The sequence below is a fragment of the Aethalodelphis obliquidens genome, unplaced genomic scaffold (genome assembly GCF_003676395.1).
Source record: "Aethalodelphis obliquidens isolate GAN/ISIS:26980383/991018 unplaced genomic scaffold, ASM367639v1 scaffold115, whole genome shotgun sequence".
Taxonomy (NCBI): Eukaryota; Metazoa; Chordata; class Mammalia; order Artiodactyla; family Delphinidae; genus Aethalodelphis; species Aethalodelphis obliquidens.
The window spans coordinates 81,890-94,328 of NW_020838059.1; the positions used below are offsets into that span (position 1 = coordinate 81,890).

The window sequence follows — 12,439 nt, forward strand, 5'->3', positions numbered from 1 at the left end:
GCAGGAGACATGACCATGGCCATGACATGACCATGGTGCAGAGCACTGGAGCATCCTTGACAAAATGTTGCCCTCCCCTCAACCGCCCCCCCATTACAATTCTCACCCTTCATTCATTCCTATCAACTCTTCTCACTGGGGACTTGAATATTGTCTTCTGCATCAGCTAAATCTTTCACAAGATGGTACCCACTGAGGCAACTTTCTTCGGTGGAGATGAACGTTCAGCGTGTCTTTTACCAAGTTCATTTTCCCCTGCGGCTCTAATGTTGTAGCTTTCTGCATTCTCAGGCCTTTTGGCGAAATGTGGATTTTGAAAATGTGTACGTAAAAAAGTAAGTCCTTTTCCAGGTTTTGCTCTCAAGCCCAGTTAAGTCTAGTCTGGCTCGCTCTGATTAAAAATTAATTTTCATTTAGTCTGTGACATGTATGATTTCTCTAAATTAATTTTCTCTTTTCCTGGGTGGTTCTTCTAAAACATTCCCCTTCAAGCCCATTTGAGTAACAAAGAAATCCTTTTCCTGGGAGCCATTTTGGCCTCAAGGCTAGCTTCCTCCAAATCCTTTGCGTTGCTCTGAGATATAATTTTCAGCTTTTGTATTTTATTATTCAAAACTGGAACTCCCACGGAGACCAGTCAGATCAGCAATGGGTGTGCTTCTGTCTTGCAAAAACCCCAGAGTAGGCGAACAAGTGGGACGCTGTGGACCAGGCAAGGCCATTCTTGGTTTAGTTATTAGCATTATTAAAACCACCTAGGGCTTTTGTGTCAGCTGGAGGTCACTTCTCAACACTTTTCCCCAGTCCTTCAGTTTTTTTAAAATATAAATTTACTTATTTATTTATTTTTGGCTGCATTGGGGCTTTGTTGCTGTGCGCGAGCTTTCTCTAGTTGCAGTGTGCGGGCTTCTCACTGCAGTGGCTTCTCTTGTTGCGGAGCACGGGCTCTAGGTGCGTGGGCTTCAGTAGTTGTAGCATGGGGGCTCAGTAGTTGTGGCTCGCGGGCTCTGGAGTGCAGGCTCAGTAGTTGTGGTGCACGGGCTTAGTTGCTCCGTGGCATGTGGGATCTTCCCGGACCAGGGCTTGAACCAGTGTCCCCTGCATTGGCAGGAGGATTCTTAACCACTGCACCACCAGGGAAGTCCCAGTCCTTCAGTTCTTTTTTTTTTAAGTTTTCAAGTGTACTTTGTTTCTACAATCACGCCATATGTTAATGGGTACATAATGCTTTTTACTTGGCATCAATTATGAGTTGATTTTGAAACAATTCAGTATGAAACCAGCTGGGATGATTAGTGTTCTCTCCATTCCTTTGGGGTGACTCTGCAAACAGGGGACAGGTTCCATTCTATTCCAATTTGTGTTGCTGTATACGCCCATACAGCAACGTGGAAAGTGGCTGCACTGGCTAATACAGCATTACCATATTCGTCATGGAAATCAGGTGCCCGCTTCTGGTGGTTCTGCCTTGCCATTGTTTGCCAAATGCTTCGAACTCCGAGACGATTTAGTGCGTTTTTGGCCAAGGGAAGCATCGTGAAGCTGAAGACAGAAAGGCGGTAACTCCAGTCCTTCAGTTTTGACTTCACCTTCTAAGTCGGTAGAAGCCCGGAAGGCTTATTTTCAAGTTTCTTTCTTACCCACTGCTCTAAGAAAGTTTGCTTCTTATGAAAGTTCTCCTTTTGCTTTTCAGACTCAGCCACTAGCTGGAGGGTCATCTTCGGTAGTGCATTTTTGCCCACACAAAGTGGGGCCCCTCCTCAGCTCTTTTAGTAGCTGGCGTAGCTTAGATCACAGCAAGTGCCTGCTGGGATGGGCCTTCAGCGTCATCTAATGCAGGCCCTCGGTTTACCAAGGTCAGCAGCTAAATCCCAGAGACGTCAAGAGACTAGCCCAGGGTCACACGGTGAGCTGGCGGCAGAACTGAGACTCTAACATTGTTTTCTTGGGCTCTGGCTTGGCGCTCTTTTTACTCGGCCACGGTGAATGGGTGTTGGCGGCCCCAGCTCTGGCTCATACAGATCGAACACAAAACTGACTGTGTTTTTCAGTCTGACCGCTGTGGTTTGCTCAGCTGAACAAGTCGAAACTGCTCTGGCCAGATCGACCATTAACTTTTGAAGTGAACGGAGTTGAAAATTAGTGTCAATAATTGACAGTGGGGCTGGCCCTGTAAGTTCTGCACATTCTTGTAACCCTTGACTCTACTCCACCTCAGCTCCCCAAGCATCTCCTCCACTGGCCTGTTATGCATCTTTCATCGTGTCTTATGGTGGGGATCATTCACTGGGGTAATGCACTGCCCTCTTTTTAAAAAAAATTTATTATTTATTTTAACATCTTTATTGGAGTATAATTGCTTTACAATGGTGTGTTAGTTTCTGCTTTATAACAAAGTGAATCAGCTATACATATACATATGTTCCCATATCTCTTCCCTCTTGCGTCTCCCTCCCTCCTACCCTCCCTATCCCACCCCTCCAGGCGGTCAGAAAACACCAAGCTGCTCTCCCTGTGCTATGCGGCTGCTTCCCACTAGCTATCTACCTTACGTTTGGTAGTGTATATATGTCCATGCCACTCTCTCACTTCTTCCCAGCTTACCCTTCCCCTCCCTGTGTCCTCAAGTCCATTCTCTACATCTCCATCTTTATTCTTGTCCTGCCCCTAGTTTCTTCAGAACCATTGTTTTTAGATTCCATATATATGTGTTAGCATACGGTATTTGTCTTTCTCTTTCTGACTTACTTCATTCTGTATGACAGACTCTAGGTCCATCCACCTCATTACAAATAACTCAGTTTCGTTCCTTTTTATGGCTGAGTAATATTCCATAGATATCTTTTTGAGTTAGTGATTTTTACATTTGGTAGAAGCACTGCCCTCTTTCCCCTCTTTTGTAGATGTCTCCTGCCAGGGGTCACGTGGACATGTCCCACCCCTCGGCGCGATTAAACAGATCAGAGGCTTTCCTCCTCCAGGGGACACCAGCCAGGAGAGCACTGGAGAGGTGTGGAGGGAGGGTGAGAAAAGACAGCAGGTAAAGAAGACGGGTGGGGGCAAAGCCAGCCACCTGTCATTAAATGTGTGTATGTTACTGTTGTGGGAAATGCAGCCAAGAGCTCAAACCAAAGATAGAGTCAAAAGGGAAGAAGAAGGAACATTTCCTCAAGTCTACTCCTTCTAGGAACTAGACTGAGTGCGCCCCAGAGATTATTTTTGTTAACTCATACAACAACCCAGGGAGCTTGTTATAGCCCCATTTTCACGGATAAGAAAGCTGAGGCTCTGAGGGAGGAGCTCAGAGAACCCTGATGAAACCCCAGGCTGATGAGCTCTCCAAGCCTGTGCGCTCTCCTTTTTTAAAAAAAACTCATTTCAGATTGGCTTCCTCTTTACTATACCCCTAAGCCAGCTTTTGGAAGGTACCTGGTCAGGCTGTTTTCTAAGATTGGAGACTGAGGCCCAAAGAAGTGATGTGACTGTCACAGGAGCAGAGTCTGACCTGCTGCCTATGGTGGTTTCCAGGCCTTGGGTCACCATGGCTTTCAAGGCCCTGCCTGAACTGACTCTTCCATTGGCTGTCAGTGAGAAGTGGTGGTGTCACTGTCAGGGAAATGGTGGGCAGCTCCCATCAGGAGAAGGGCAGCCACGGGTCTGCATGTTCAGAGTCGACCGTGAACCCTGGTCCAGTGCTTCTTTCTCTTGCCTTTGCACCACACGTTCATTCAGCATACACTTCACCCCGGCATCATCCTCCTCTTTTAATTCCTTCAGCCCCATGGCTTTTCTTTTTTAAAGCTAAACAAATAAAAGTCAATGCTTCGTGGGGGAAAAATAGACAGTGGTTGAGAGTGCTGTCTATAACACACTCAACCTGTTTAGAATATTAAAGCTCGAATTTCAGAGCAGCGCTTTCCGTGAAGCACTGCTGCTCATTCAGTTTGGAGAGACGCATAAAACCAGCAACGAAGTGACTCAATACTTTGCATGCCTTCAATCTTTGTGACAAAAATCGCCTATAATTGAGAGTATGAGCGTTTTTTTGTTTTAAATTAGCGACAGCTGGAAAGACAGCATTGCGGCGAATGCTCAGGCTAAGGGGAAAGCATATTTTTTTTTAGTGTTTTATGCTCTGTATAAAGAATGGCAGCACTTTCTTCCACAGTGAGTTTTCAGTTTCTGTTTCAATTTGAACAGGGGACCCTGCTGTTACCCCTGCCACATAGGCTCAGAACAAGTCCAGCTGCTGATGGCCCGGTGCGCCCCCCCCCCCCGCCATGTGTCACAGAAAGCAGGGAGGACCATGCTCTCACCTGCAACAAGGCGCTGAGGGTTTGGCAGCACTTTGGCCCTGAGAAAGACAAGAAAAGTGTGTGACTTACCATGTGAGAGCAGGAAAATGCCCTTCAAGGCACAACACCGACTTTGCCTTCTTACAAATAGGGAAGCTGAGCCCAAGAGCGAACAAGTATCTTCCTCGGGGTCAATACAGGGTCTCATTCGCAGCAGTCAACACAAGAAGCCAGGTCACTGGACTCCCAGGCCAGCGCGTTCTCAGCCATCTCCTGCTCTCCTCTCAGACTCCAGCAAAACCAAATGCATATTTGGGAGCGCAGTGCTTAGTATGCAAGCCAGCCTGACCTTTATGTTCCCAGAATCGGCAACGTTTTGTGGAAACCATGGAAGGACAAGGTTCCGGAAAAATAATGAAAAGCACACCACACTGTGGAGACAACCAGAAGCCCTGATCAGACTGTGGAGTCGTCACCTTCCAAGTCCTGAATCCCAAGTATACACACACGCACACACAGAGACACGCAGCAACTCAGGCTGCCCTAAGAAAGGAGATGCAAAACCACAGACCTGACAATTCAGCCAGTTTGCTTCCTCTCCTGCCCTCCTCCCCAATCTCCAAAATAGGGCTGATTTCTAGAGTATCAGGATCTCTGTTATTCAGTTCCTGAGAGGAACCGGTTCCTGGGAGGTGGGCCTAGCCCAGCGCTGCAAGAGGTCTCGGAACGTCCTGCCAAGGTCCAGGCCTGGCCTCAGGAGAACGTGGCGCTTTGGGACACACACAGGAAGAGTTCCCTCTTCTTAGCAGGGAGCCTCCTCACCCCAGGAAGGGTCCTCTGAGACTTGTGGGCTCCCCTACTGCCCCCCAAAGTTTCTTCCCACTTTTAGGAACCCTGATATATGAAATCCACCATGAGAGATTCACTTCTTTCTTTTTCTTATAGCATGAGGGTGGAGGAAAGGCTTGTACATGCAAATATCCTCCAGTGAGCTGGTGTATATATTCACACTAGATTGTTAGTGACATATCTGATCTCAGAAACCAGACTTTACAGCCCCTTCCTGTTCCTTCTTTGCACAGAGCAAAACCACCAACCTTGCTGCCCTTTGCTCTGAGCGTCGGACTGTATGTGAATGTGTTCCTCTTCGTGACCCAAATGACTAAGTCCTGATTGTTCCCTGTACTGGTTACCACTCTCCCACCCCCACCCAAGGCACTTCCCCATGTTCCAGTCCCACCGATATCTCTTAGAGTAGAAACTCCAGAGTTAGTCGCTGGGGGCATGAACGTGTGACCCACTGTTCCGGAAGTGTTTCTCTGGGGATCCACTGAATGTCATTATGATGGTGTAATGGTTGGGGGGGGGTCCTCAGATGGCACCATGAGGAGAGCCACATACTGGAGAGAACAAAGAGGTTGAATGGGTGGCCTGGGAGAAGGTACGGACAGCTGGCAGGCTGAGCTCCTGAGGGACCCTCGTGGCTCCCGTCACCTGCCCTTGCAGACATGTCCTACAAGCCTGGGGGCATCAGGGGAGCTCTCAGGGAAGCCAGGAGGTCTACCTTGTAAGTTGCTGCATCTGGCTCCTTGGTATAAGTCAGAGTGTTCCCCCCAGGATGCTCCGGACAGGTAAAATGCCTGAAATGCAGGTTTCTCAAGAATCCCTCATGCCTGTAGCCAGACAAAGGGTCTCTCACTGTCCCCGGTAGGTTGGGGGCCACATGGAAGTCCAGCCAGGACTGGGGACATCTGGGGCGGGGGTGGGGGAGGTAAGGGCAGGGGGCACAGCTGTAAAATCGCCTGAGAAGAGCCCCTGCCTTCACTGGCCCGTGACTCAGTCAGCACCTCTGAGCTTAGAGCAGCAGGTAAACACTGCCTCATATTTGGAATTGCCCAAAGGCCATCCTCACAGTGACCCAGATGGCCAAAAAGGAGGAATTGGTCCTATTTTATGGAAGAGGAACCTGAGGCTCAGGAGGGGCAGGTCATTATCCCAGGGCTGCCCAGCAAGGAAATGACAGAAACTCAGGATCCCCAGACCAGCGCTTGCTGCTTCACTACGCAGAGAGAATAGAAGAGGGACGGAGCAGGGTTCAGTGAGGGCCCAAATGTTCTGAGGGAGATCGTGGGAGAGGCTGTCTCTGGAGGGACTCATCTCACCGGCCCCCACCTCCCAGACAGCGCTGCTCTGAGACACTGCTGCCACCCCGTGCTCCTTCTGCAGTGGTGGGACTAGACAGCGGTGGGCACTCATTCACGGAAATACCAGTTTCCGGTATGCAGCAAGCTCCACCCGAACAATCGGATGGGAACCGTCCCCGAGTCCTGGGGACCTTGTTCTAAATGGACATTCCTACTTTTCTTGCTAATGCTTACATTGCTGGTCCTGCATCTGAAAAGAGCCTTTTGGACACTTGGCTTGAGGATGGTCTGCACCTATTTATTAGAAAAGGTGCTGTTAGGAAATGGATGGCTTCCTGGGTTCAAACGCTGAGGCTCTGCTGTGTGACCTGGGGCACATCCCTTTCCCTCTCTGGGCCTCAGTTTCCTCATTTGTCACATCACCTTGGATTAGATGGCCCCCCTAGGATGTAGTATTTAGTCATGTACGTTCCTTTTAATACACCTTATATGAGTGAAGGCTTCCTGTAAGCACGGGGCTTGGTGCTGAGGATTGAGCAAGAGGAGGGGGAGTAAAGGCCAGTCCCTGCTGTAAAAAAGCTCAAATTCCCATTCTGACACGTTTTTTGGTCGTGCTTTTCCTTCATGCTGACTTACCTTTTCAGAAAATGCCCCCGCTTCCGTTGTAGAATGGAAATTGGCAAGGAGAGAGGGAAAAGGTCCAATTTGCGCCTTTGCTATTTTAGGGGAGGTTGAAATTACAGGCCAGAGTGTACTGATGTGCTCACTGGAGTGACCTCCGTCCTCCAAGACAGGAGAAGACCCAGGTCCTCTGCTTGTTAAGTGGTTTGAGCTCTTAGGCGTGAGGCATTATTACATAAATTCAAGCTCGCTCCAGATCCTTAGTACCCTGAGTTGCCTCAAGGGGGTAATGGCACTGCCTGCGTGTGCAGCCCGGGCGCTCGGGCCGCCGTTGCAACCGGAGCGAGAAGCGCCCGCCCGCACCACCTGTCCCCGCCGGCATTCCAGAGTAGAGGCCGAATTGGCAGCAAGCCGGCCCGGATCAGTCGCCGCCTCAGTCCGCGCGGGCCCTCCTAGGGGTGTGTCTCGCGGATTCAACTCCCAGCCGCTCCTGGACGAACCCCTAAAGGCTTCTTCCTCTCTGGCGGGAGCCGCGCGCGCCCCTCTCTTCGCGCTGCTGGCCCGAGGCCGCCGCAGGCGGATGCACGACCTCAGGAGACGCTGGGACCTGGGCTCCCTCTGCCGGGCCCTGCTCACCCGGGGCCTGGCCGCCCTGGGCCACTCGCTGAAGCACGTGCTCGGCGCGATCTTCTCCAAGATTTTCGGTCCCCTGGCCAGGTACGTTTTAGGCGAAAGCGGGACTCGCGCTCCCGGGCCAGGGCGCGCGGGAGCCGTGCGGGAAGGGAAGGCAGCCTCGAGGGGAGAGAAAGGCGCAAAGTTCCGGCTGGCCCGCGGCGGCCGGGCTCCGGGGCTCCGGAGGGGCGCGGCGCGCGTTTGGCTACGCTGTGGCTCCCTCCCCGCGCTTCCGCGGGCACCCGTAGCGCAGCGTCTCCGCTAGCAAGTCGGGCTGCCGGCGGACCCCCTTCCCCCAGGGTAACTCCGAACGCCTGGCTCCGAGCTCCCTTGAGGCGTCCCCCAAGGTGGGCAACCCGTTGCGGGCAAGAGCAGGGCTTCGGGGCGCACGGGGAAGGAGCCCGAGAGTCGGGCTAGGCGAGGAGGCGGCGGCGTGCGCGCCAAGGGGACTGGGGGCAGAAGCGCCAGGGAGAGTCCGGCGGGCGAAGCAGGATGGGGATGGGAGTCACGGAGCCACCGAGAGTGGAACAAGACGCGCGGGGGCTCGGACCCGTGGTATGAGTTGAGGAGTGGGGCAACCGGGTCAGGCGGGGTCCCACGGGTACGAAACCCCGCGAAGAGGCTCCGGAGAGCTCTGGCGCTGGGAGAGGGCAGGCGGCCAGCGGGAAGGAGTCGGGGGGAGGGGGGTGTGTGCGGCAGAAGCCACAGCGCTGAGCCTGCCGGGAAGGAAGGAAGCGGGGAAGGGCGCCGCCGCCGCCGCCGCCGCCGCCGCGGTGGAGTACTCGGTGCCGAGGGGAGGGGGAAAGGGGCGCTACGGCGGCGCCAGGGGGAGGGAGGCGGTACGGGCGCACGGCGAGCGCGGGCAGAGCTGCGGGATTGACGTAAGGAGCTTGGGTTTCCCCCAGCGTCGGGAACATGGATGAGAAATCCAACAAGCTGCTGCTGGCTTTGGTGATGCTCTTCCTATTTGCCGTGATCGTCCTCCAATACGTGTGCCCCGGCACAGAATGCCAGCTCCTCCGCCTGCAGGCGTTCAGCTCCCCGATGCCGGACCCGTACCGCTCGGAGGATGAGAGCTCCGCGAGGTTCGTGCCCCGTTACAATTTCAGCCGCGGCGACCTCCTGCGCAAGGTAGACTTCGACATCAAGGGTGATGACCTGATCGTGTTCCTGCACATCCAGAAGACTGGAGGCACCACTTTCGGCCGCCACCTGGTGCGCAACATCCAGCTGGAGCAACCGTGCGAATGTCGCGTGGGTCAGAAGAAATGCACTTGCCACCGGCCGGGTAAGCGGGAGACCTGGCTCTTCTCCAGGTTCTCCACGGGTTGGAGCTGCGGACTGCACGCCGACTGGACCGAGCTCACCAGCTGCGTGCCCGCCGTGGTGGACAGCAAGCGCGACGCCAGGCTGAGACCGTCCAGGTGAGTGCGCGCCCGCGGCGGAGCGGGGCCCTGGGGCGCGGGAGCGGACCCGGGCCGCGGCGGACGGAGGGCCGGGAGGCGCGGCTAGCCGCTGCCGGCGACCCAGGGAGCACCTCGGCGCCCCTGCGGTGGCGCCCCGGCGCGCGCGCTCGTGGCGCTGTGGCGGCTGCAGGAAGCTCGTCCGTTCCGACCTGGGACGGCTCCTCTCTCTGCCCGCGGGTTGGCCTGCTTGGCGGCTGGGAGTGCGCGCTGGGGAAGCGGCCAGGAGGCCCGGGACGAGCGCCCCCCGGCCGCCGCCGGGACAGGGTACAGCACGCAGACTCCGCACTGGAGGGCCCGAAAGAACTATGTTCTGAGTGCAGCGTCCCTGAGCTCCTCCAGCCTTTCGCTTCTTTTCTCCGCACCCAGGTTCCCAAGCCTCGTTTCGCTCTCTCTTCTTTCCCGCTCCCGCATTTCCCCTCCCCCCGCCTTTCCCCTCGCTTCCTCTATTTGCCTTTTTCTCTTTTCGCTTTCTCGTGCTTGGGATCTTGGTCAACTCCTGGCCGCCCGCTCTTTCCTTTTCCCTCCGTTTTCCTCTTTCACTTTGTTTCTCGTTCTTTCTTTAACCCTTTTTGTTCTTTCTCTTCTTTCCTGACTTTTGTCGCCTCCCTCCTCCTTTCTCTCCACTGGCTCTGCTCTCCCTGGGCGAATGAATGTCCCTCTGCGGCTGTTTGCGGACACCCAGAGAGAGCTCGTGGTACCCAGCTTGCGCCCCGCACTACTGGCTGCACGCCGGGCATCAGCGGCGCTTTGCGAGTGTGAGGGGCACCCCGCGGGTCGAAGGGCAGGTGGAACGCTGCCCCGGATCCCATGTGGGGCTCAGTCTTGAGAAACCTCTCCTGATTTACAAACTCTGAGCCCCGGAGCAGGGCGCCGCCAGCCAACTTTATGAACCCAGGGCTGAATCGGAAAGAGCTGTTTTATGAAAAGCCACTTGCTTTTGAAGCTAGGGCATTTTCCTCCAGCCAGCTGCAATGCCCAGTTGCTGGAGGTCATGGATGCCATAAAGGGGGGAGGAGTAGGAAGGACTCTTTGGGGTGCAGTTGCCCCCAGTCAGGGCTCCCATTCTGCGACTCTCCCTAAAACAGATGTGGGCTGCGGCAGGCAGTCCGGGGAATGGACAAGGAGAGTCTCGTTGACGTGGCCATGCTCTCTGTCTCCCCAGCGAGGTGACCACAAGGGTCCTGGAGGCTGCTGCTGCTACAGAGGCTGCTTCCCTGGGCAGGCTCCCCACTCCCTCCTCTGCCTCCCCAACCCCTCATGGTGAGGGCTACGGCCATATTTTGTTGATGCCTCTTGGAATGCAAGAGCCGGGCAGTTTCTTCTGTCCAGCCCCAGACGAATGGAGCGCTCCGACTTCCTGGTCACCATTGAGATTTAGAGGAAACCTCACCCCCTACTCACTTTCCCTTCCCTCAGTTTACAGTGTCCTTTTTGAATGCTGGAATTCTGGGAGAATCTGTTGAACTTTCATTTCCCTTCCAGCACTAACCGTTTTTTTTTTTTCCCCCGACCTAAGAGAACCTTGACCCTAGGAAGGTTGCTGCCTCAATCTGTTGCGAGAATTGTGTAAGCCATTGTCACCACAAGACTCTGGTGTTTAAGACGTTCCTAAACAGTTTGGCAATATTGAAAACAATCCCTCCTGCTGATAGAGCCTGTAGGTTTTGTGAGGGGTGGTGATGTAAAAAGCTCTTGAGGGCAAAAATTGAATTCCACAGCCATGGCTGTGGCACAGGAATAAAAATGAAGTCTTGGCCACTGTGGACTCCCTGGCCCTGTTTGGAATTCCTCAGGGCACATGTGCCTTTTAGAATCCTTTTGGACATGTAGGTCAGGGTGTGACAGGATCTGTAGGCACACATTATTATTGTGGTCTTGATTGTGTATCTGGTCTTCTGGCAGATTACTTCAGAAATTTACCATAAGATAACCAGGCCCCCTCAAGGGGAGGGTTCAGCCTCTTGGACGGCCCCCAATGGAAGCAAAATTATTTGAAATGAAATAAGATTTTCTTGATCATCAAAAAGGTGATACCACAGTGCCATCTAGTCTAGTAAAAGAAGAACCACTTTTTTAAAAAAAATATTTATTTTATTTATTTATTTTTGGCTGTGTTGGGTCTTTGTTGCTGTGTGCGGGCTTTCTCTAGTTGCGGCGAGCGGGGGCTACTCTTCGTTGCGGTGCACGGGCTTCTCATTGCGGTGGCTTCTCATCGTGGAGCACGGGCTCTAGGCGCACGGGCTCAGTAGTTGTGGCACGTGGACTCAGTAGTTGTGGCACACGGGCTCAGTAGTTGTGGCTCGCGGGCTTTAGAGCGCAGGCTAAGTAGCTGTGGTGCATGGGCTTAGTTGCTCCGCGGCATGTGGGATCTTCCCGGACCAGGGCTCGAACCTGTGTCCCCTGCATTGGCAGGCAGATTCTTAACCACTGTGCCACCAGGGAAGCCCAGAAGAAAACCCACTTTTTAAAGAGTCAGAATTACTGGATCTTATGGTATTCACCAAAATGAAATAAAATTTGCTAGAGAGGGGCTTCCCTGGTGGCGCAGTGGTTGAGAGTCCGCCTGCCGATGCAGGGGACACGGGTTCGTGCCCCGGTCCGGGAAGATCCCACATGCCGCGGAGCGGCTGGGCCCGTGAGCCATGGCCACTGAGCCTGCACGTCCGGAGCCTGTGCTCCGCAACGGGAGAGGCCACAGCAGTGAGAGGCCCGCGTACCGAAAAAAGAAAAAAAAATTGCTAGAGAAACACATGGTTATCCCAAGGGCATTTCTTTTATTTCCTTAATTCCTACCCACCTCCAGAAATCTTCATCCTGAAGAGTAGTCATAGCCGGAGGGTGCCAGAATTTCCCAGGATGTTGACAAATCCCTGCTTACAGGACCAGTTCTGTGAATTCTGATAATCTGTGTGAGAGAAGGTATGCACAAGTGTGTGACAGTGAGAGAGAGAGAGAGAGTGTGTGTGTGTGTGTGTTAAAAATTTAGACAGAGGCAGTTGTGCTGGTGGTGATGCGTGAGGCCGAGGAGATGCGAAAGTCAGCCACGAGGAGTTCCTGTGTGGAGCAGGCTTCCATGCCAGCTGCTGGTGGTTCTATGCGCCACTGAGCTGAGCAGAACAGCAGCTCAGTCTGTTTGGCCTGGGAGTTCTGACACCCGGGCCTTCGTTCCAGGCCAGCCATGAACCAGCTGTATGACCTTGGACCAGAGTCTGTCCCAGCCTTGTCTTGTGGAGAGTGCATT

At 53.5% G+C, this 12,439-nt stretch overlaps 1 protein-coding gene and 1 pseudogene across 2 annotated transcripts in view; one reads left to right on the forward strand and one right to left on the reverse strand.

The window, feature by feature from the left end:
- Positions 1–1,156: 1,156 nt before the first annotated feature.
- On the reverse strand, positions 1,157–1,565 carry LOC113615318 (cytochrome c oxidase subunit 7B, mitochondrial pseudogene; annotated as a pseudogene). The gene has a single exon (XR_003430967.1). The product of XR_003430967.1 is annotated as a cytochrome c oxidase subunit 7B, mitochondrial pseudogene (transcript).
- A 5,682-nt stretch (positions 1,566–7,247) lies between these two features.
- Positions 7,248–12,439, forward strand: part of HS6ST2 (heparan sulfate 6-O-sulfotransferase 2) — a 291,674-nt gene continuing 286,482 nt past the window's right edge. The window contains exons 1-2 of the mRNA XM_027097544.1: positions 7,248–7,777; positions 8,638–9,156. Of these exons, the coding sequence (XP_026953345.1) occupies positions 7,350–7,777; positions 8,638–9,156 (947 nt within the window). The 5' untranslated portion in view covers positions 7,248–7,349. The remainder of the gene's footprint in view (positions 7,778–8,637; positions 9,157–12,439) is intronic.